Raw genomic sequence first — 24,705 nt, 5'->3', positions numbered from 1 at the left:
TAAGAACATAATAAGCAAACTATATTTTTTGTTACCAATGAGAATATTGGAGTAAGATACTTTAAAACTACTCATAAAACCAAATAAACAAATCTCAAACACCCTCTTGATATTCTATGAAATTCCTCCTAAAAATTGTCAGGCACTTAGTCCCTTCACCGAAAGACTCAATTACAAAATCATTTTACGTAAAGCTGATTTTCTTTTCTTTCATTTTGTAGCCAATCGGGCAACTATTTCTTCGTTTTGAACATTTCCTACAGTCAAGGCCAATATATGAATTCTCAAAGATACTCAAAAGTGAAGCTGTGCCATCAAAATCAACACTGAAAATACAGATAAGATGACTTGCCCCCAAGATGAATTCTCTCCAAATCAAAATCAACTTTAAAACAGAGATAAGGAGACTTGGCCCCAAGATAATCCTCTCCAAAAATAGAGAAAGAAGTAGTAAAGTTACCACTGGATAAATGATAAATTTTCTAACTTTTTTTCCTCAAGCACATACAGAAACATATATATATATACAGAAAAAAAATTATCTGAAAATATATGGAGAGAAACAAAAAAAAAAACATGTTTGTCAGCATGTAAGTGTATTATATAGATAACTAAATATACATAAAACCATTTTTCTAGCAAATATTAAATAATTTTTTATTATTTTAAATATTGTTTTTACTTTCAAATATGAGCAAACATCTCTTTATATAAAATAAAACTAAAAATATTTTTATTTATTAATAAAGTATTTATTTCTACTTTTTGGGTTACAAGATAAACTAGTTTCTCCTTATCCAAAAGTCCAGCTGCTATAATTTCAAGAAATGCCTTGTATATGAATGTCTCTAGAGCGTGGTCTTAATTCGCTTAGTGGTATTTACAGTAAAAGTCACGGATCAGGTCCTCACGCTAGTGAAAGGATAAACAACTCTTATTTCTCTTGCTCCAATTTAATCCACAGATTCCATCTTCAGAAACTAACAGGGCTCGGAAAGAACAATCCTAAGAGGCTTATAATTGATATCAAGATGAGAAGGTGCAGCAATAAGCAGGGTCAATTGGGAAAGTTACCATCTTACACCAGTTGAAAGGTAAGACGTGCAGTCAAGTAATTTCTGACCAGCAATAAGCACCTTCAAGTTCGATTTATTTTCAGGGTTTACTAGGCCACGCTAACGTGGACTATGAAAATGAAAATAACCAGTTATATCTTGAGATATTTCAATCCAAGGGAACTGCCGTATGAGCTTAATTGATGCAATTTTTTAGGATAAAACAAGACAAGTTCAACCAGCAAAAAGTATATGCAGCTGATCTTATATCCACAAACTAATAACTAAAAAAGGGAAATCCCACTTGCCACTTATATAATCAAGAATCTTGTTTGGTTAAGAAAATAAAGAGCCAGCCGTGGATACTGATTCTTCACTTTCACTCGCTGTTCCTTGTCTTTCTCCATTTTGTGGTTCCTAAAGGAACGGGTCACTCCATATTCTGCCCTTTTGGAGGATATATTCTCCCAACTGGCTGAAACGCCCAGCCTTTTCCTCCTGCTTATAAGGAGCTCCCTTCTGTGGCATTTGTACCATACCATAACTTGACTTCAATTCACCTTCCTGGACTGAAACACCTACCTTTCCTTCTTTTCCTTTTGTTAGCACTCAACCTACTAATTTTTCCTTTCATATTCATCTTCTGACCAGGTTTCCGGCTTTTTGGTGTGGCATTTTCCAAATCCCATAAATATATTCTCTCACAGCAGTAAATTGTACTTATTTATTTAGGCTACACTAATGGCATCCAACTCTCTCACTTCTTCACGTAGCTCTAGCTCCTCTTGGACCCCAAAGCAAAACAAACTATTTGAAAGGGCCCTTGCTGTATATGACAAGGACACCCCAGACCGCTGGATAAATGTTGCCAAGGCTGTGGGTGGGAAATCGGCAGAGGAAGTCAAGAAGCACTACGAAAAACTCATTAGAGATGTAAAAGACATTGAGTCCGGTCGGTACCCATATCCTAGCTATGGTTCAAGTGGAAACGGCATCTAAATTATTGGGCATGAATAGCACAGGTAATGGACAATTTACTCTACCCAAAGCTAAAAACAATTTCAACATTTCTTCCCTGCATCATTCAGTATTTTTGTGTTCCAACCCGTGAACTCTACATACAAGAATACAGGATAATACTAATTTAAAAAATCTTAAATCTTCCATTTTGAATGCCGTGGCAGCAATGCTTTTGAAAATAATGACAAAAAGCTAATCTTTTTTTTATTTTGAGGAATGCAAAAAGCTAGTCGTTCTATAGTAAAATGACATTAGATTGAAAATATTGCACGAGATTGACCTTAATGATGGATATCTTTATCTCCTTATCTCCATATAACCATATAAAAACTCAGAGTCAGATAGCAAGCTGTCACTTCCCATCCTCTGAAGCCAGTTGTCCCTGCGGGGTCATAGAATAAACCAAACAAGAAGAAACGTAGTTTTTTGTGGTCCATCAGTTTCTCTTACTGTAAGTAGGCTAATATCCTGCACACCTGACTACTTAATGTTTACATCCAAAATCAATAGAATAAGGCATTTCGTGACCGAACTCCCATTCAGTCTCTTATCCTGTTCCTGAATCAAAGAAAGCCCACATGAGATCCAATCCTACACGTTTTAAATTGTATAGTAATGGTCCTATGCTAATTAGCTCAAACAGCCCACATGTTAGATGCGAAGCAATAGCCTCACTTTTTAGATTTCGATCAGGATTCTCTTGCAACTTCAACTCGGAATTTTTTTGTCTTTTTTATAGTTTCTTGACTTTTCATTGTGCTTCAGTTTGTCTTTAGTCATGACTGGATCTTCTCCTTGCCTATCTGGAACTCTTGGCCGCATACTTAAAATGTATTTAAGGTACTGAAAATGCACAAACACTGGATCTTCGCCTTGCAACTTCAACTCGATATTTTATTGTCTTTTTCTAGTTTTTTTAACTTTTAATTGTGCTTTAGTTTGTCTTTACTCGTGACTGGTAATTTTGTTTTGTTTTGTTTTGGATCTTTTAAGTCAGGTACTGAAAATGTATATATCTCTAGTGTTTGTGCAAGCTAATACTGCTTCTTATGCGTTTTTTTTTTATATATATATTGCAGTATCCTTAAATATTTTATATCAACTGAAGGTCAGATGCAACTAGTAGACTTAATCAGCAACAGATGCGTGAAAATCACTCCTCCCCGTACGGGGGAGGAGAGACAAAAATAGTTGATAGATGTGAAAAGACGTGAGTGTTGCCCATGCTATGTCTTTGTCCATCTTCATATTCGTCTTTTATGTATCTTTTTCTTCGTAATGTTTCCTAGCACCTCGTGATTAAATTATAGTGCAGTGTAACTGTATCAAGCATATATTAGTCCTGCTTTATTACTCGGTTAAACCATCTTTCTTCCTCCGAAACGCATGGAAATCGGATCAAACGCCATTATCAGAACTCGCGATTAAAGAATTAAACATATCGATAATAGAACCACAATTGCCAAAATATTTATTGCCAGCAAATCCATTCTCCAAAAACAATCGAATTGAACTGAAATTGATCGTATGAATGCACTAATATTGATATCAATCTATAAATGAATAACTAATCGGTACTATTACGAATTAAAGAACGACATAGTAAATTACAAGAAAGCGCGTTAAGTACTGTTTTACTAACCTTGTAAGAAGCATCCCTTATCATCTGTTCATAAAGAAAACTTCAAATTAGGTCAAACAGATCTGAGATTTAATTGATTAAGGGAAGGGAAGAACTATATCCACAGGAGGTTGAAGTGGAAATGAGGATGAAATTCGATTCACATTGAGAATCATTGAAGTAGAAGGTTGGAGAAGCTTTTGGATGTGTGATCGAAAAGTTGCGCGCGTCATCCAAATAAAAAGGCCAAAAGTGGCGGGAGCTTTTTGTTCTTTTGATTACAGTCCGGAAAACGATAATACAAATTTTGCAACAAATTTATAATTTCTGCAAAGCTTATTTATAAATTCATATTTCAATGCAGTGTCGGGAAAATAAATTTAAATTTGTGTACAGTAAATAAAATTATATTTATTTAAATTAAAATATAGTAAATTTAATTTTAGATAAAATTATATACTAGTTAATTTATTATTTTTTGATAAATTTTATATTTATGTTAAATTGAAATAAATATAAATTCACAATTTATAAAAAGTAAAATTGAAGGAGATTTATGTAAAATTTGAGCAATAAATCTCAAAATCCCTCAATTTTATTGAATAGATTTGTTATTCAATTTCTAAACTAAATTTCATATGGAATCGTAATTTCTTATCCTAGTGCGATGCATATATTCTCCTGATTTGAATTAATTATATTTTCGTAAATAAAATTTTTAAATTTGTATGTTTGCGGAAAATGGAGAATAATGTAAGCCGCTAGTAATTTAGTATCAAATTGTAACAAATTCATTAATTTTTAATAATTATTTAATAATTTCATACGTAATTCATCTATAAATTACATATCACATATTATTTTACCCAAAAAAATTATACAAATTTTAAATATAATTTGATGTAAAATTTGTGATAGTGCATAAAAAATTACTTAGTAATTAAAATTATAACATAGAATTTGAAAATTATAATTTTGAAATTAACTGAACATATAAAATTTATAATTTTTAAATACATTATAAACCGACAGATTATTAGTGAAATAGTCATCAGGGATTAATACTCAATTTAAGAAAATTATTGTCAGGGAATTTTTTTTTTTTTTTTTTTTTAAATACAGAACTTATTTTGAAGGTGGAGAAGAGGAGAAGAGGCCATGCCCAATTAATTGACTGGACTGGATGTGTCCAAGTGACCAAGGCCCATTGGTGGGCCCTCTTCAAGTTTTAATTGCTCGCCAAGAAATTCCTCTTTCCCTCTCTCGGGTATGGACGGTCGTCGGCGTCTGGGACAGTCAAAATTATTCCGCTTAAACCCTAGAGGTTAGGGTTTATGGTGGCGCCAGCCACACGATGACATGATACATCGACGCTTCGAATTCAATTTCTCCATCTTCAACACTCAAATCTCGTAACTTATTTTTTGTATTGGTTATATTCATGGCTGCTTCTAAATTATCATCATGTGCTGCGATAGCTGCCACAGTCGCTTCATTCTCCACGATCCAAAATATCGTATACGCTGAATCGCCTTTTCGTTTCCCTTCTTTTTATAACTCGTCCTCTTCTTCGTCGTCGAACAGTATTCCCGACCAATCTTCGGATGGGAAAGCCGATACCAAAGCGGAATCGCAGGAGTCGAAAGGCGGTTTCGACCCCGAAGCTTTGGAGAGAGGTGCCAAAGCTCTCCGAGAAATCAACAGTTCTACGCATGCCAAAGAGGTTAAGGCTTGTTTTGCATTTACCTTCATTTTCGGTGTTTTAAAGTCAGGAGTAGCCTGTTGATTGCTTAATTTTTTGAGCTCAGGGAGAAAATGACGTTGGTATGCTCCGTTTAAATAAAGATAAAGCGAAAACGAGCTGTAGGTTACTGGTTCAAATTCGGCGTGTGTTGTTTCTGGAAGTATGAAAGAACATACACCATAAAGCCGGCAAATTTTTTATTGTACTAAGCAATTGTTAAAAATGTGGTGCGACCTAGATCAGTGATATACATATTTGTGGGATATGTTGTCTTCTCATTACTTCTATTCACCAGGTTTTCGACGTCATGAGGAAGCAGGAGCAGACACGGTTAGCTGATTTAGCAGCGGAGAAGATTCATTATGAAGCAATTCAAGCTCAAATTGATGTTGTGAGTGATAAGAAATCTTGTTCACTTCATTCCCTGAAGAATTCGTCTCTACATCTGATTATCGTCATTACTTTCTACTGGTCTTCCATATGAAGTGAAGGCTTTGCGTTTTTTTTACCTTTTCAAATATGAATGAGCAAAGGTTTTGTAATAATTAAGGGCATCTGTGTATGTTTGTACTTGCAATGTTGAACATTCAGAGTCCACTTTAGAAATATTTTAACTTACCAGGCAATTGCTTTATTTACACCCTTCTTATAAATAATTAAGGGCATCTGTGTATGTTTGTACTTGCAATGTTGAACATTCAGAATCCACTTTAGAAATATTTTAACTTACCAGGTAATTGCTTTATTTACACCCTTATTATAGTCATTTTATTTTTTTACTACTTTCTTCGTTTACACCCTGTTTGTTTTGACTACATTCTTCATTGTGCTTGTTGTATTTTCATTTAGTTTTTTTCGGCAGCAATAATTATTGATGTTCTCCTCATTGAGATGTTTAAAAGCTGATATTGCTTGTATAAGGTGGCAATGGAACTAAGCTTGTTTGGATAATTTTGAATTTGTCTTAATATTCACTCTCAAATATTCAATTTAATTATAATATTTGTCTTGGCAGGACAGACAGAGGAAGGTAGCTGAAGAGCAAAGAAATCTAGTGCAGCAACAAGCACAGGCGAAAGCTCAAATGCTTCGTTATGAAGACGAACTGGCCAGGAAAAGAATGCAGGTATAATTGTTCAAGTGTGTTGTTTTGACTTCATGATGTGTTTATAAGTTGATTTGAAACTTTTCTTTGCTACATCATTAGTAAACAATAGGTTATTATTAATTGGTGCAAATATGCTACACTTCATTGACACTTTTATTTTACCCCTTTCACTCTTAAAAGAAATCTAAAAATGCAAATAGTTTGAAAAGAAAATGGCAAAAAGATGGAATTGACGACAAACTTCCATCAAAGAGTTTCACCTTACCATCAAAGAGTTTCACCTTGCAGACAGATCATGAAGCTCAGAGGCGTCATAATGCTGAACTAGTCAGGATGCAAGAGGAGTCATCTGTACGCAAAGAACAAGCAAGAAGAGCTACTGAGGAGCAGATTCAAGCTCAGCAACGGCAGACTGAGAAAGAGAGAGCTGAGATCGAACGGGAAACGATACGAGTTAAGGCCATGGCTGAGGCTGAAGGCCGGGCCCATGAGGCTAAATTGACCGAGGACCACAATAGGAGAATGCTTGTTGAACGGATAAATGGTGAAAGAGAGAAATGGCTTGCTGCAATCAACACAACTTTTAGTCACATTGAAGGTATGCTGCTAAGTAACAGGCTTTGCTACCACCGAACAACCCTCAAAATGTAAATATTGATCTTGCTATGGATTTTCATTCTTTTTCTCATATTCTTATTGTATTGATACCGTAGTACTAGCCCACCCCGGATCATGGCATGTTTTTGAACTGATTGTAGTGAATAATGTTAATTGTAGTTTCACTCTGTTCAAAGGTTTTGCATTTTGGATCCTGATTCTTCCTAACTACATCTCATTTGCATGTTTAGAGTGGGTGCTCTGTAGAATTGCACATTCTTGTCATTTCAAGCTTTGCTGTTATTGGCATTACTTTTTTTCTAGTTTAATTTTGTTTGAAAACTTTGTATAGGGGGTGTTAGGGCATTATTGACTGATAGGAATAAGTTGCTTATGACGGTTGGAGGAGCTACTGCATTAGCTGCAGGCATTTATACAACTAGGTATGCATTATTTCAATTTTTTTACTTTGCTTTCTTTTGTTGGCTGGATATTGTACTTGTCTTTGCGATGTTTAAGATTTTCTATTTAATTGTCAATATACCTTCTTAGCAAAAGGTCTCGATAACGAAGCTGGCATTAACAACTGATTTATGTATGTAGCTAAATTCAACTCTATCAACTGAGCTTTTTATATTAATTTCTTGACATCAAGGTTCTTACAAGTGATATTTGCAAAGTTTCAGCCTAGACATTAGAAGACACTTCGTTAAGTAGGAAGGCAATGTCAAGAAGCATCTAAAGGTGTTTTATAGGAGAAGGGTAAAAAGGGGAATTCATGTACAACAGTAAAATGGGAAAAATACATACCAGGATAAATGTCATTTCACCCATAGAAGAATCTGGGAGGTGTTGCTAGGATTTTGGTAGGTTGTTTGCTAGCTGTTGTAACGAAATCCGTTGTGTAGGTTGCAACCGATGCAACCAATCTGTAACGGGCCAGTGCCCCTAACAAATCGTCACATCCGATCATTGATTACGCCTATAAATAGGCTTGTTTTCATGAAGAATGCATCGAAGAATTGAAATACAAATACTCTCTGACGGTCTCTCTCTGTCTCTCTCTCTATCTCTGTTTCTCTGTTCTCTCTCTGTTTCCATACACTTCCATATATACCTCACCGAGTGGGAATAATAAGCAAGGGTTCTGACAGGCAACTAGCAATAGAGTTCTGTGTCACTGAATCAACACTGTTATTCTATGTTGCTACAATGCCTCTGAACACCACGTCACCCTCATTGTATCTGCATCTACTCTAGTTAACTCTAATGAACATTCTTAGTACTGTGCAGTAAGCGCAGACTAGTTGTACATCATCATACTGTTTGATAGGAAATATGAATTATTGTATATGGTGAATTCAAGTTATATCTAAAGTGGTGCATTTGATGCATAAGGGACAAAGTTGGTGCAATTTGACTGACACTTAAATTCTTTTCTCATTACCCGAAAAACATTGCGGAATAATTTTGACGTGTCTTATTATGTTTACAGAGAAGGTGCTAGGGTTACATGGGGATATGTTAACCGGATACTGGGGCAGCCTTCACTTATTAGGGAATCATCTATTGGAAAATTTCCATGGTCAGGGATGATGTCCCAAGCTAAGAACATAGTTTCGAGATACACCACAGCTGCAGGGCCTGCCGATGGTAAAAAGGCTTTTGAAAATGTGGTCCTCCATCCTTCATTGAAGAGGAGAATAGAGCACCTGGCTAGAGCTACGGCAAACACCAGGACTCACCAGGCACCATTTCGCAACATGTTGTTTTATGGGCCTCCTGGTACCGGTAAAACTATGGTTGCAAAGGAAATAGCTCGAAAATCGGTATGGTGTTTGTTCATTGTTTTATTTCATATTTTCTTTGTCTTCTTTTTTTCCCTGAAAAAAAATGTCTCTTACCAACTTCAATATGAGCTATCAAATTTCTGGCAACGGGAACATTGTCTCTTGAGTTAGGACCCTAGGTAAATGATATTAACATCCAGGAATTATATACATATATACATATATTTAGGGCCGGCTCTAGCAGGTCTATTTGTCAGGCCATTCCACCTCTAGGTCAGGGTGCACAGATTCGAGACCCAAAAAATCAAGGTTACTCCTGCATTACTTGTAAAAATGGTATCCAAGTACAATGATGTCTCAAAAATTAGAAGAAAACATACAAAATTATCTGAAACACATGGGAAGACATGGTCTGGAAATTAATGATGTTTTGTATCAACAACTTGTTTAGATATGTTTTTGGACCTCAAGTTAGTTATACGTTTCCTATGGTCCTTGTTATTGTCTCTTTGTTTCAGATGTTTTTTATTTTTAAAAAAAATGTCTTTTTGTTTTGACATTTTATCAAGAGCTTTTACTATTCTTTTTTCTCCCACGGACTGGAAATTAATAATGTTTTACATCAGCAACTTGTTTTGATATGTTTTTTGACCTCAAATTAGTTATGCAACTTTCCCTATGGTCCTTGTTATTGTCTTTTTGGTTCTGATGTGAAGGAAAAAGACATTAATCAGTTTGTTACTAGCTTTGACTATTGATTATTCTACCACAGTGGTTGGATTATGCTATGATGACAGGAGGAGATGTTGCACCCCTAGGTGCTCAGGCTGTTACCAAAATCCATGAGATATTCGATTGGGCTAAAAAGTCAAATAAAGGTTTGCTGCTTTTTATTGATGAGGCTGATGCTTTCTTATGCGAGTAAGTTATGTTAACTCTAACATATCTGAAATAGAATATCATATTTTTTGTCATCTTATAATTGTGTTTCATGAGGGTATAGGAAAACCTAACTATTCATGCAGATGCACAAACGAAGAAAATGGAGAAGTAGGATTGCTATATTTTTACTTTCTAGGTTTTTTTTGGAGTACTTTCTAGGGTTTTGATCTCAGGGGAATGATTAAAAAAAATTTCGTCCTAAATATAAGTTAAGGTTATGTCTGAGAGAATTCAAATGGAACTTTGTGAAATTCATTTGGAAAATCTGCCGACTTCAGTTAGAAGAGGACCTTAAATTTTATTTATATGTTAAAAATTTATCTTACGTCAAATTTCATTAGGAATTTGAACAATGTATTCCAAATTTCCTTCTAAAAGTGTGGATTTGCTAATAACTAAATTTGTTCCGAATAATTTTTTTTTTGAAATACAAAATATAAAATATAGTATTAATAACAGCACCAAGGGGTGCTGACCTATGTGCAAGGCATTTTACTGGTAGTAAAGATAGTTTCAAGTCACAATTATTGTTTCCTCCGAGAACTGGGTAAATGCATGATAGTTTTCCTTTAGCTTGCTATCTGAGGTCCAAATTTCATCATCCTCAACACCATAATGTTCAAAATGGATAGGATGACTACTTGCAGTATCTTACAACACATTTACATATTGCTGATGTTATGCAGGCGTAACAGCATGCATATGAGTGAAGCTCAACGGAGCGCCTTAAATGCACTGCTCTTCCGAACGGGGGACCAATCAAGAGATGTGGTTCTTGTCCTTGCTACTAACAGGCCAGGGGATCTCGACAGTGCCATCACGGATCGAATTGATGAAGTAATTGAGTTTCCACTTCCTGGGGAAGAGGAGAGATTCAATCTTCTGAACCTCTACCTGCGTAAGTACCTATCTAATGAAGGTGAAAACACATCTAATATAAAAAACAACCCATTCAAAAAGAAGCCACAGAACATAACTATAAAAGATATCTCCGAAGACGTGATCCGGGAGGCTGCCCAGAAGACAGAAGGGTTCTCTGGCCGTGAGATAGCGAAACTTATGGCTGGTATTCAAGCAGCAGTTTATGGGCGCCCGGACTGTGTTTTGGATTCCCAGTTATTTAGAGAGATTTTAGATTACAAAGTTGCAGAACATCACCGGCGAGTAAAACTAGCTGCTGATGGCAGTCAGCCGGCCGTCAATGTAGGTTGATTAGTAGGGTTCTAATTGAAGCATGATGTATTGCGGGAATTTTGTTTTATCCCTTTATTCACTTATCTGCTGGGTTATACCATTCAAATTTTGTCATGTTAGATTTATATCTTTGGTTGATGAAGTAGATGTTATCTCTAGATTGACTCTTAAGAGATGGCAATTTAGGTATTGTGTTCTTTGGGATTCTAAATTAGGGCAATTGGGATTTAACAATAGGGTTTTCCCCCCTTCAAATGGGAAAACACATGATTCTGTTTCATCCTGCAATTTATCTTAAATAATAAATACATAATAATGTAATATTTAAAAATTTAAATAATTTAGTTTATATTACCTTTATTCTTTATATTTTGAAATATTTTTCTCTTTTATATTACAAAAAAGTTTTATATTTATCCCATTCATTTTAGTCAATCGTAATTAAGATCAATAAATTGTTTAGTATCATCAAACGTTGACAGATTTTTCAAAATATCTAAAATAAATATAAACATAAAAAATAAAAAAAAAAACTAATATATTAAGAAATTTAAAGTTAAATATGAGATACTATATTTTAAATTATATAAATATTACTTAAATTAAATAAATATCTTATTTTCCGGGTACTTAAAATGTCTCCCGGCAATACATCAGTTTGGCGCTTCAACCCCATTGACGCTAAGCAATAACATATTTTTCAAAACCATAAATGGCGCTAAACTTCCGCAGAAGATTCACTCTCCGTCTTCTTCTTCCCTGCAATTCAGGGTCAGAAAGTCGGAGACCAACTGCACCCATACATCAGTACAAAGCGACGCAAAATATGCGGCCAATCACCGGCGCGTGTCCTTGTCTCCCGGACATGTGTTGCAAATCCAGAAACCGACCTTTCACCGTACACCTCTCCCTAAACCTCCACGTAACCCTCGTTAAATCAACGTGGCAACACCAAACGCACTTTATCCGTTAAAAAAAAAAAAAAAAAAACAGACAGAGATAGTTCCCGCACTATAAGAAGGGTCTTGAGGCTTCTGTCTGTTCATCAGAGCGATTGAATTTGCACTCGGTTTCTCGATCGTTATTAAATTTGAGTTTGAATTTTTCCACGGCGAAATATGGAGAAAAGAGTGTTCATGATAGTGGTGCTCACGGCGTTGGTATCGGCGGAGGTGTGTTGGGGATGGGCAGAGCATGATTTAGAAGGGAGGAATCTGGCGGAGGAGGAAGCCAGACTTAAAACTCAAGAGGCCAAGGAAGATGCAGAGAGATTCGACGCTTGGTATGAGTGGGCATATCACAAGTTCACCGAGTAAGTGAAATGAATTATCGTTTAGTTAGACTTCCATCGATTTCTTTGGCGTCTTCAATTTGTTATGATAGAGAATGAATTTAGTTTAGACTTCGACCGATTTTCTATCTATCGCACCATGAACTAAATAATTTTCAAGTGATTCTATTCTGGGGTCTCATTGATGTAATCTGCATTATCTTTTTAAGATTAAAGAGTGACTTTTCGGGCAGCACTTTGGTTTTTCGCCTGCAGTCGCTATATGTATTATATATATATATATATACATATATGTACATGTATACATGTTACATATTTTACTCTTGGAACTGTGTTACTGTTACATCTCATAGAGTACTGTAATTGAAATTTGAGGGAGAATTACTACGGGATTTTTTCAGCTTTCTTCCTTTGTGAATCAGATTCACTTCTTTTATACTTTGATCTGTTTGCTTTTGCTTAATTTGCAAATCGCGTAGAAATTATTTTCCATTATTTTCAATGAGGGAAAACGTTGTTCAGCCATCTGACCTTGGCTATGCGACTATTCACTGCATGTGCTATAACTAGCAAGGGAGAATATACTAGCTATAACAATCATCCGTTGAACTTTGAAAGAAGAAGTCGTCTGAAAAAGATAAAATCTCTCCTACAGAGCTACAGGCTTACGACATGATTTTGATTATAGTACATCAATCCTAATTCTTATTCAACTAATTTGATGCATGAATTCGCATTTTGTTTGATCAAGAAGAAGACAAGGGCTTGCAAAATATTATTGTATAATGTGGCTGATGACAACCTTTCTTTCAATGGTGCTATCAGAGAATTTGGAGATAAACCAGAGGAGGCAAGAGAAGCAGTTTTTCAGATGATGAGAAGAGCGGCATCAGGTACCTGTTTATCCAGTTCCTTCCCTTTTATATTGCACTAAACAAAGATCTTATCTGCACAGTGTTGTAACTTGATTATCTCTCTCGTTTTGCAAGATTAAATATCCATGTTAACTAGCATCTTTGAGCAGGCAAAGGAAGAGACTCTGGTTTAGGGTTCTTCCGTTGTTAACGGTCATTTGCTGACATCTATCCTAGTGTAGGAGGTTCATATGAGTTGTAATTTTCAGAATTCATTATAATGATCCTGACTTAATTCTTCCTTCCTTTATTTTCTCTGCGTTTATTCTATTGCCAAAATTTATAATATCAGATGACAGACAATTGTGTGGATTCTTTCCATTCATTTGACTGGATTTTGTGTTAATTCTTCCAGAGGGATCAGGTTATGCTTCCCAAATGGCTGAACATGCCAGGAACAATGCCCGTGACAGAAGGGACTTATCCAATCCAGATGAGCCAGAACATGGCAACCATGACGGAATGGACATATCTGATCCAGGTGAGCCGGGAAATGTCATTAGAATGTCCATTGATAGAGATAGCGATTCCGGAGAGCAGGCAGATGAAGCAATGGAATATGGAAAAGAGAGAGCAGGCAGTGATGGCAAAGAAGCTTCAGAGAAGGCTAGTGATGCCAAAGAGAGAATAGCAGAAACTTGGCAATATGGAAAAGATAGAGCAAGCAATGCATATGATGAAACTAGAGAGAGGATGAAAGATGGAGCAGCCAATGCTTATGATGCAGCTAGGCAAAGAATCAATGAAGCTTCAAATTTTGCTAGGGACAAGGCATATGATGCCCAAAATAGAGCTGCCAATACTTATGATGATGCAAAAAACATGGCGGAGGAGACCTACAGATCGACCAGGTCTAGTTACGAGGCTGCGAAGGAGAAGGCGTCTGAGGCTGCCGGGAAATTAGGAGAGAAGATGAGAAGCCGCCCTGGCGGAGAGCTTTAAACGAGATTTTTCAACAGCATGAAGCTATTTCAGTGAGTTCTTGTTATCTGTATGGTTAATTTCTTGTTCTCATAGTTTGTCTCTGAAATAATTTTAGGATCCCAAACATTGTATTCAAGTTTTTGAAATGCAAATGCAAATGCAAAAATCTTCCTGACAGACTGGTAGTGTTTTTAAGTGTTAAATTAATCTGGGTACGTAAAATCACATCATAATTTTCTGAGAGAATGGTAATGCAATGCCTGATACAACCTAATTATTTTCATATTTTCTTGTTTACTTGCCCAAATTTCTAGATTTATGTTTTTCTTCTTTACATATATATCTTGTTACTTACTTTGCAAGGCTTCTTCTTAGAATCCCGGGATGAAAGTGAAATTTCTCCCTTCTCTCAAATAAGTAAAAAATTCTGTAATTATAACCCTGGCCGGATTGTAACTGTGTACCTTATTAAGGACTAAAAACATTTCTCAATGTCCTCATCAATTTACCATTTTTATATCTATATATGGGCATATGTGTATATATATATATAGGGGGAGAGAGATATCTTCTTCTAGCACGTCTCCTTCAGTCTATATCCTTGCCGGGAGAGGCAACATACTTTTGGGACTATTTTCAGTCAACGTTCAAACACGAGATTCACTCAAACTGGTTTGCCATGTGCAACTTTGATTCCATTATATATAACATGCATGTAGATATAGATATTGCAGCAAATGTGTTCTCCCTCTAGACATGCATATATATGTCTTTAATTTCAAAGAAATAATAGTATTTTCATGTCGGTTTAGTTAAGTTACCTTCTTGAGGTCTCAACATCAGATTTTACTGCTGGCTTTTTTGCCCCGCAAGAAATTTGTGTTGTAAGTTATGAGTTTCAATGTTATTTGAAAATATAAAATTTATAATTTTTTAATTGTATTATGAACTGATAATAATCTATTATAATATTTAATTTAATAGAATTAATAATTTAATTTATCAGTGCAATGATAGATTACGATAATTAAATTGAATCAATTAATTTTTCTTAATAATAACTACAACAAGATACAAAATTAACTTAATTAACATAGGTTTAAAGAAAAAAAAAACACTAACTATTTTCTCTGGCTAGTTATACGTATTGAGAGATTTCTTCTATACTGAGGTAGGGTTTTAAAGATTAGGAACCAGATACCATCTTGTATGTGACAATGGAGGGGCCGAAGAGATAGATCATAGCTGGTACAAGAGACCAGCATACAATGTAGTATTAAATAGTCAGAAAGATAAATAACTCATTATAATTAATAGTAACTTAATTTAATTACGATGTAATATTAGATAATTACATATACAAAATTACTAAATTATTATAAAATACTAAAAATTACTCAAAAAATATGTCATCTTTCTTGCTTATTGCCTTTCCATTAACATTGTTTGTTTCTAGTTCTTGTCATCTTTTGTTCTTATAGCACGACAAAAATATATAAGTATATCTAATTATTGCATAATTAAAATTTAATTTTTTTAAACTAAAAATGTTTTTTTTTTTTTTTGGGCAAAAATTCTTGTGGGTTATGATAATTATCATAGAATTTGTACTTTATTGTCAGAAGAAATAGAATTAAGGAATATGCATATACATATGTGTTGATGTTATAACAAAGATTACTGAGAAAATTCAGAAGAATACTTCATACTAAGATCAGTTCCAGTCTCTCAAATCTTTTCTTCTTCCTCTAAGCAACTATTTTGGTTTATGCATGTGTTTGTTAGGTCATTAATCAATTACTACTTAACTCGGTAGTTGTTGTTTTATAAGAGATTATAGACTTGGATCAAAAATTGTGTTATAATTAGTGTATATATGTAATCTAATTAATAAATATATGATGTTATACAAGAAGAAAATAATTAACATCTAATATCTACCCATCATTAAGTTAACTCCTAGAAAATTTCTCTGAACTAACATGAAGGAGAAAAAAATTAAAGCCTTACATAATCTGCTTCTTCTTCAACACGACTTGCTTATTGTTGTGCATCCATACCTTGAAAACCTGTTTTGTAACGTTCACCTGCGAACAAAATTGCTGCACCTCCTTCTCGTCTTGCTTCTGTATCTTCCACCCCAATTTCTCTGCGAACTCCAACATTTTGTCCTTCTGTTCTTGACTGAACTTCGTTCTAAATCTCTTCTTCGACCGGGAGGTCTTTCCTACTGTGTTATTATTAGACTGTAACATGTTTAGATCTTCGCTGGAGGACTCGGCTGCAGTGCCTCCACCGCCGAAGTTCATCATCATCGGAGGAAGTGGGCCGGCCGGCAGCGAAGGACTGGGTAGTAAACCTTGTGAGATTAATCTGTGGTGATGACGATGATGGTATAGTTGAGGAAGTTGATGAGGTTGAAGATGAGGAGGAGGTAGGATTATGGTGTTGTTCCTTCTCGGTGTTTCGCCGTCGATTTCTTTCCTGTGGAAGTTCCGGTGGCAGTCGCAGGCGGCGCATTTCAAAGATTCCAGCGAGCCCTCTTCGCCGCTGGGCATAAACTCTCCGCAGCCATCCACAACGTGACCGCCCATGCTCGCCGCGTGGTTCTTCAGGCATTCTCGATACTTAACCACCACCGGAGCAGGAGCTGCACTGTCAATGGCGGCTGGAGTTGGGGAGGGTCTCTGCGGCGCTCGAGGGGGGGAATCTTGGTTCGATTTGCTGCTTGTTGGTGAGCTTGTTGGAACTCGGTCTGGATCTAATTCTGGTTCTGGGTCTGGATCTCTTCTGGGTGTGTTATGTATTTGCTGGTGATTTACGTATTGCAGTTGATCATGGCGGAGAAGATGATGGTGATGATGATCTAGGGTTTGATGAGGTTGAAAGACTACTGAATCGCCATGAACAGGATGATGATGATGATGATGATGATGATGATCTCCTCTTCTTCTTTCTGCAACAGGAGAATTATAACTAGGAATTCCCATCTGCTTATCCTGGCTTCTGACTTCCATTAAAATCTGATTTTTCGGAAATTTCAAGAAGAAAAGAAAAACTCGATCTAACTCTTTACATGACCCATGAATCTTTCTTCTTCAGACCATCATGATCATTTTCTTGATCGTGATAAATTTTTTTGCGCCCATGAACCTTATTCCCTTAATCTTTCCAAACCCAGAAAAAAGAACAACTTAACCAAAGAACTAATCACTAGCTAACTCAGAATTATTCTCTCTCTCTCTCTCTCTCTCTCTCTCTCTCTCTCTCTCTCTCTCTCTCTCTCTCTCTCTCTCTCTTTCCTTTCTCTGATTATGATTTAGACATTTTGGTGCTAAATCCACCAACCCATTTCACTAATTTAAATCCCCTATTACTCAGACGTAAGCCAAGTGATAAACAGTTGATTTACAAATAAAACAAATATATAAAGGACTAATAAGAACAGCTTAATCTCATAGGCCCCACAAAAAATAAAAGACCCTCCCAAAGCAGAGTTCACTAATTATACTCACCTTTGATTTGAGAAAGAGCTGTAACTGCACCAGATATTGTAAAAAAGAAACCAAAAGGGTTTGATTTGTTTCCTAAGCAGCCATTTTTATGAGATTAAGCAACAGGTGGGTTGTTGAGTAACCAAAAATATAGATGGGTGGGTAAAGAAAAACTTTTCTCAGATCAAGAGACAAGGTCATGTTAGTTCTCCGTCTTGACCTGCATCCTGGTCCAGCTCCTAATTATTATTGCCTCCTCCATCTCCTTCCTCCCTCTCCCTCCACCGTTGATTCTCACTGTGACTTGTCTTAAAGAGAAAGAAGAAGAAGAAGAAGAAGACTTTTGACTTAACTTTGCCTGGAATCTTCCTGCTAAAACCTGATCAAGTTCCCAGATTAAAAACAGTGCTTTGACTATTGACAAAATCTTAAATTACCCACAAGGGTTTTTGCTTAAGATATATATAATCAATGAGAGAGAGAGAGAGAGAGAGAGAGAGAGAGAGAGAAGGAGGGAGAGAGGGGGGGTTTTAATTTTTAACTGGTGGGGGAGAGAGGAATTAAAGCGAGAGAATGCTGGTCCACTGCGACAGAACTTGTCTTTATAGTGTGTGTCAGATTCTCTCTCTTTCTCTCTCTTTCTTTCGCCATGGCAGACATGCTTTGTTTCTCTCTCTACTCAACAGCTGTGTTTTTCATGTTGGTGGGTGGTGCGTCTGCAGAAATCTTTCTGCAACTCCACTCGTTTCCTTTTCCCTGACCACCCACTGACTTTAGTCTCTCTCTCACTGATGCTCTACGCTGCCGTTTTTAGCATCTTCTCCGCTTTATCCTCCTTCGCACGTCGGCTTTGTGTTTGGTTTTACTTCGGCTGCTCACCGTAGAAAGCCATGGGACACAGAGTGAGTTGCATTGACGTTTGACTCTTTGTTTTCTACGTTTCATATCGTGTAAATTCAACCCATCTCGAATTGCAATCTATTTTTTTTCTCATGTTCTTATAATCTTAATATTTGTTTTTTAAATAAAATTTTAATGTTTTAATTTCATTTAATTATGAATTAATTGTTTTTGTATTTTATCTAATTGCTCTTTGTAAATCAAAGTGCATGCCTTATTTTAATTTTTGGTTAATATATTTAAAATCTCCAAATTATTGAACTCATAAAGTAGTTTTATAGTATACAAAAATTTGAGTAATCCAATCGCATCTATAAAGTGTATGATTTCAAAAATAATTATAATAAGTTGAGTTCGAAACGAGTTTTTTAAAATTTAAATTTAATTCAATTGTAAATAATAAAATTTAAATTTAATCCTCGAATTATTTTCTTTGCTTGAGTTTTGGGTTCATATACATTAAAGTTAAGGGGAGGATTGAAAGACCTATTCAAATGGTTTTTTTAAAAAATGTGTGCAATAATTTCATAATTTTAATTAAAAAATTTAAACATATAATACTTTAATATAAAGGTGGAATGGGTTTAATCGTATTTTTACTTTTAAATTCGAATTTGCTCCCTTCTATTTAAACACTAACTAAACCTGCTTAAATTTTATTTTAATTAAAACCAAAGCAAATGTGTGTTGATTGGTTCGGTATTATTTAAAAAAATTAAATAATTCGCTTATGAATAATTATTAACAAAAACTCTATGTATAAATATTAATTTATTATTAGTTAATTCTTTTAAATTTTTAAGAATATAATGTCAACTTATATTATTAAATTTATTGAAATACGAAAAAATTTTATATTTAATAAATAATTTTTAAATATCAAATACTATTTATGATAAGTAGTATATATTTCAATCCTATAAATCTTTATTAACTAATATAATTTTATTAACCATATCTTCTTAAACTATTTTTTTACTCTCATTTTCTCTCCATCATCATTATTATTTGGATTGTTGGAAGGTTTATATCAAGGAGAACAAAAAAATGTCTATATTCCACTAATTCCTTATTTCCTTTACAAGTTAAGGGCTTAGAAGTTTTTACATTTTAAATATTAGATAATATTTTACATTTTACAATATCATATATATTTATGCTTTTATATAAGCGCTTATCTATGACTTTCCATATATCATTTTTAATATTAGATATACATAATATAATTTATTAAAATTTGACTCCACTACTAACCCATTATATTATCAACTTATCATTTCTAATCGATCTATCGCATATATATATATATATATATATTTGTGTTTGTAAACATATATATATATATATTATTTCATAAAATCTTAGTACATTAATTGGATAGTTCACATATATATAAATACAAAAGGGTATTTTTGTCTATTTAAGTAGAGTCCAAAAATAGTAACGTCTTCAATTTTTTCTTTTAAAAAAAGTCCAAAAACGGCGTGTATGTATGTGGAGCATCGAACGTGGGTATAATAAAGAAATAAAAACAGCTTTGTCTGCTAATCACATCATTAATTGAATCATATATATACATATATATATATGTATATATATAGTGTAGGAGTTTGAGTTCATGTATTTGTTCATTGCGGTCTGTACGCTAATTAGTCACCTTGCATGCACCTTAATTTCATATAAATTAATCTCCTGACATGCTGACACTAAGCTTGCTTAATTCTGTATAGCATTTTGGGGAACAAAAAGCCTTCACATGTTGCCTATATGTGTGTGTGTGTATATATATATATATACACATACGTATAGTCTATATATATCTGCCTTATTTTAATTATTTAAATGGGGTAGTGGAGATTGAAGGGTCTAAAGTAACTTTATTTAATAAACTAATTTATAAAAGTTTATTTAATTTAATTATAAATTTATCTCCACTGCGAGAAGTTAATTATAAGTTTACATTTAGTTTAATTAAAAAAATGTAAAATTATTAATTTTTTAGAGAAAAAAAAAATGATTGGGTTATCTTATTTTCTTGGACAATTTAAAATAAATAAAATATATTTGTAATTTTTATTAATTATAAATTTAATAATACAATAAATTTAGTCTAATTAAATTATATAATTAATCTCACATTTTAATTATTTAATTAATTTTTATATTCCACTTTTATATATATATATATATATATAAGGCACCTTCTTATCAATTTTAGTGTGTATGTCTGGAACAATTTCCGAGTAGTAATAATTAGGGTTAAACTAAAGTAATTATGTAGATCAATGATTAAATTAATTGAACAAAGCTGTCTTCTTAATTAATTAATGCTTGACCGATTAATCGCAGGGGCTTGACCACGTGGCAAAAGTCTACCCAAGTGTCTCTCACGTTAATTATTACTACTCATGTTTTCTTACCTTAATATAGAACATGCTTAATTAATTTCTTTTTAATTATTAGTATTTTAATTTAAAATTCGACTAATTATTTTTTAAAAAAATATTTTTTTTAATAATTCTGCAAATATTATGTTAGAATTTTTAGTGATTATTATAATTTATAACATAATTTAATATAAAAAATATTATAAATTAATTTTTTATAATAATATGTATATAAACATAACGGTGAAAAAATCGCACGAAACAGGAAATATGAAGGTGTTCATCAGATGCGGTTTCGAATTTTGTCCGCGGCGGCGCCGCCGGGCTCTACCTACGATTTCTAGTTCATCTGTTGTTTCTTTTGCTTCAATTTAGTCATAGATGTGCAATTTTTACCTTTTTTGACGATCAAAGGTGGCTCCAGCGCGACAACGAGTAGCAGTCAGCTCTCTTCTTCGGCGACTTGTAATAACTGAATTATTATCGGAATAAATAAATAAATAAATAAATAAATAAATAATAGTAATAATATATATAAATATAAGAGGGGAAGAGTGAGGAAGGATGGTTCAGATTAAGGGATGGGAATGGACAATTGGGATGATTTAGCATAGTAGGTATAAATAGGATGGAAAAAAAAAAGAAAAAAATAGGGGGAGAAGAGAGAAAATGAGGCAGTCGGTCGATGATTTGAGAAAAAAGCCAAAAAAAGAAGGAGACGAGAAGAGAGAAGAGAAGGCAGTCAGTTAAGGACTTGAGAGAGAGCCAAAGAAGGAGGAGACGATTAAAGATTGAGTGAGTTGGGGTTGTGTTGAGGACAATGGAGACAAGAGGTATTGCAAATTCGAATTTCAAACACTGAAATGGAAATTGTAGTTAAATTTCAATCCTGGAAATGCATACTTATGTGTTAGATGATAGGGATTTGATCACAGAGAGGATAGGGAGCCGTAAAAGAGAAATGACTCTTCTATGAGAGTAGGTTAGGAAGTGAATAGAGAGTGGGAAGTTTGGTAGGCAAAAGCGTAAGAGTATTGTACAGGAGGTACAAACGGGAATTGTAAAGGAAACAATTGTATAACTCTATATTAGTATATATATATATAGTAGAATATTATGAGCAGGAGAGGAAGTTCGAAGGATGTAGGAATTATGCAAGGAAATGTATAAATATGTAGGGCATACCGAACAGTCACAAAAAAGAGTGGAAGCTTAGAGGCTGCTAAGGTTATGCTGTGAATGGATTTGTGAACAAGATTGTGACAGTGGAAGCTGTAACGGCCCCGAAAATTTAGAATGAAATATGTGTAGTAAAAATGTCAAATGCGGAAGCGTAATAAAAATTTTGATTAACATCCCTTACACTAAAACCAAAAACGTGCTCAAAGTATAAAAGAACAAACTAACTAAAAGAGATACTCGAAAATAAGAACTATAAATATAACTACGGAGTCCTTAGGCGTCCCCTTCGCCGTCTTCCTGCGGAACGGGCTCGGGAACAACGTCTTCCTGATCTGAAATGGTTAAATAAGGAGTGAGCTACACCAGCCCAGTAAAGACATCACATTATCTCACCGCCACGGAAGTAAATGTGGGTAGAAAACTCAAAAGACTAATGGTGTAGCACCCGGAAAGGAGGAGAAAAAAAAAAAAAAAAAAAAAAAGGGCGGCCACGTCAGCAGCCACGTCAGCAGGCCCGGTCAGCAGTCCCGGCCAACCAGGGCCTGCCACGTGGCAAGACCGCGTCACTCCAAAAGGAGCCACGCTGGCGATCCGCGTGGGTGCGATCCGACGGCCCAGATCAATCACGCGATCGGACGGCCCAGATTCAATCGCACGGACGGCCCAGATTCAATCAAAAACGAACGGCCCAGATTAAAACAAAATGAACGGCTGTGATCAAAAGGCAAGGGGTTATAAATAGAACCTCCACACCAGACCACAAACCCTAGCCGCCAGCCGCTCGCCGGAGAAGACTAACCAGAGGCCGACCGCCGCCACCCGCCGCCACTCGCCGCCGCACCGGGGAAATTTCCGACCGCCGATCGAGGTAAATTTCATACCCCCGACTCGTTTTTCCCCACTGATTCCTCCTATGGCCAAATCGAAGCTGAAATCCCGGCCAAACGGCCGGAATACGCGGCCGAAGCCCAGCGGCACCGCCGCGCCCCCTCTCGGTTTTTGCCTCCGACGAGGCCCTTCCCGGCCTCCGTTCGATGCAATTTTTATATCACCGTGATCACCATTCTTTTCTCTACAGGTTGACCGAAGCCAAATCACCAAAACACGAACTTCGCCGGAGAGTCGCCGTACCCGAGTGCGCCGCCGCCGGTAAGCTCCGTTTTTCCGTGATTTTTTGGCCCCCCGAGGGCCCTAGGGTTGTTTTCTGACAAGGACCAATGCGAGTGTGGCCGAATTCGGCCAAAAACGGCCGAAAACAGTCAACCCGAGGCGACTCGCCGCCGCCAGCGGCGGCGCCGTCGCCGGAGCACGGCGGAGCCGCCGTGCCGGAGTTGCGATTTGGGCCGAAAGAGGCCCTGGGCCTAATTTGGATTTTTTTTGGAACCCGTGCAGGTACTGTGAGCGTGTTTCAGTTCCCCGGGAAAAATTCAGGGGAAAATTAGGGACAGCCTGCAGGCGCACTGTGAATCGTATTCGGATCCCGAAAACAGGTAAGGACCCCTCACCTTATTTCCTATCACGGTATTAAAGTTCAAAATGATAAAACGGTATTTCTTGAATTAATGCATGTGTGAAATTGCTTAAGGTAGCTAATGGAGCCCGAGTCTAGTGTGATTGGTGGTTTACTGTTATTTGGCCTGTTTACAGCTTTAAATGCAAAATGAGGTTTGATGTGTTCATTTTACAGATTTGTGTGCATGTACTACGTTTTTATTGATTATGGGTTGAATGACTGAAAAACTGATACTGTATGTTGTCTGTTTGGTATGAATTACGATTTGCTTGTTTAAATGTGAATTGATGATGCTGATTGAGGAAAAGGAAAAATGAAAGATTGTGTAAACTGATAATTGTATTATGGGGGTCAGCCTGACTAGATATCCTGGGAGATGGTGGACGGACCGGGTCCGTAGGGAACCCTACCGGGATTGTGGTCTCACATGCCGGACGGGGTATGGAGATCTTATGGTTTTGGCGCCCATACCGGACGGGGTATGGGGACGGCCCGTTTCACCCTCATACCGGACGGGGTATTGAGGTTTATGGTTTTGGCGCCCATACCGGACGGGGTATGGGGACGGCCCGTTTCACCCTCATACCGGACGGGGTATTGAGGTTCATGGTTTTGGCGCCCATACCGGACGGGGTATGGGGACGGCCCTGGAAACTGATTATGAATGTTAAAGGTTAACGGGTAGCGGAACCCCTATGGACCCCCACGGATACTAGTAGGCTGGTAAATGAGAAAAAGATATGTTGTACAATGATTGAATTACAAGAGGCGTGATAAGTGTTATGTTTTACAGCTTAGATTATTCAATGATTATGATAATGTTATTGTTTTTCTCATATTGTTTTCATAAATTCCACCAAGGTAAGTGGATGGTCAAAGTTTTATTATTGATAAAAGGTTTTGTTGTTAATAAACGAGTTTATTGTAAATTATGCTCCATTGGTCTTTTGTGGTTTTTTACCCACCTTTATCTCCGTGACGGTGAGATATCGTGATGTTCTTACTGGGCTAGTGTAGCTCACTCCTTAA

General features: G+C 35.7%; 3 protein-coding genes and 1 pseudogene across 5 annotated transcripts; 3 read left to right on the top strand and 1 right to left on the bottom strand.

Moving 5' to 3' along the window:
• Positions 1-1,426: 1,426 nt before the first annotated feature.
• On the top strand, positions 1,427-3,438 carry RL4 (RAD-like 4). Of its 2 annotated transcripts, none has more exons than XM_088217336.1 (2): positions 1,427-2,077; positions 2,841-3,140. In XM_088217336.1, exon 1 carries the CDS (start codon positions 1,797-1,799, stop codon positions 2,052-2,054), a length of 258 nt encoding a protein of 85 aa, XP_088073462.1. In that variant the 5' UTR covers positions 1,427-1,796; the 3' UTR covers positions 2,055-2,077; positions 2,841-3,140. The 2 variants fall into 2 exon arrangements, with proteins under 2 accessions (XP_088073462.1, XP_021907878.1); XM_022052186.2 differs by lacking the exon at positions 2,841-3,140 and adding an exon at positions 3,155-3,438 and having other exon boundaries at positions 1,517-2,077.
• Positions 3,439-4,945: 1,507 nt separating this feature from the next.
• LOC110822168 (AAA-type ATPase family protein) lies at positions 4,946-11,425 on the top strand. 2 transcript variants are annotated; one of them, XM_022052184.2, is made up of 8 exons: positions 4,946-5,419; positions 5,736-5,831; positions 6,456-6,566; positions 6,837-7,146; positions 7,498-7,588; positions 8,641-8,974; positions 9,708-9,856; positions 10,564-11,425. In XM_022052184.2, exons 1-8 carry the CDS (start codon positions 5,138-5,140, stop codon positions 11,087-11,089), a joined length of 1,899 nt encoding a protein of 632 aa, XP_021907876.1. In that variant the 5' UTR covers positions 4,946-5,137; the 3' UTR covers positions 11,090-11,425. The 2 variants fall into 2 exon arrangements, with proteins under 2 accessions (XP_021907876.1, XP_021907877.1); XM_022052185.2 differs by having other exon boundaries at positions 5,281-5,419; positions 6,461-6,566.
• Positions 11,426-12,105: 680 nt separating this feature from the next.
• Positions 12,106-14,377, top strand: LOC110822408 (late embryogenesis abundant domain-containing protein / LEA domain-containing protein). Its single transcript, XM_022052522.2, has 3 exons — positions 12,106-12,383; positions 13,188-13,255; positions 13,632-14,377. Exons 1-3 carry the CDS (start codon positions 12,190-12,192, stop codon positions 14,216-14,218), a joined length of 849 nt encoding a protein of 282 aa, XP_021908214.1. The 5' UTR covers positions 12,106-12,189; the 3' UTR covers positions 14,219-14,377.
• Positions 14,378-16,042: 1,665 nt separating this feature from the next.
• On the bottom strand, positions 16,043-18,639 carry LOC110822159 (zinc-finger homeodomain protein 2 pseudogene; annotated as a pseudogene).
• Positions 18,640-24,705: the final 6,066 nt, after the last annotated feature.

Source organism: Carica papaya, chromosome 4, assembly GCF_054855325.1.
Source record: "Carica papaya isolate Zhongbai chromosome 4, ASM5485532v1, whole genome shotgun sequence".
NCBI classification, from domain to species: domain Eukaryota; kingdom Viridiplantae; phylum Streptophyta; class Magnoliopsida; order Brassicales; family Caricaceae; genus Carica; species Carica papaya.
This window is presented reverse-complemented; position numbering and strand designations above follow the sequence as displayed.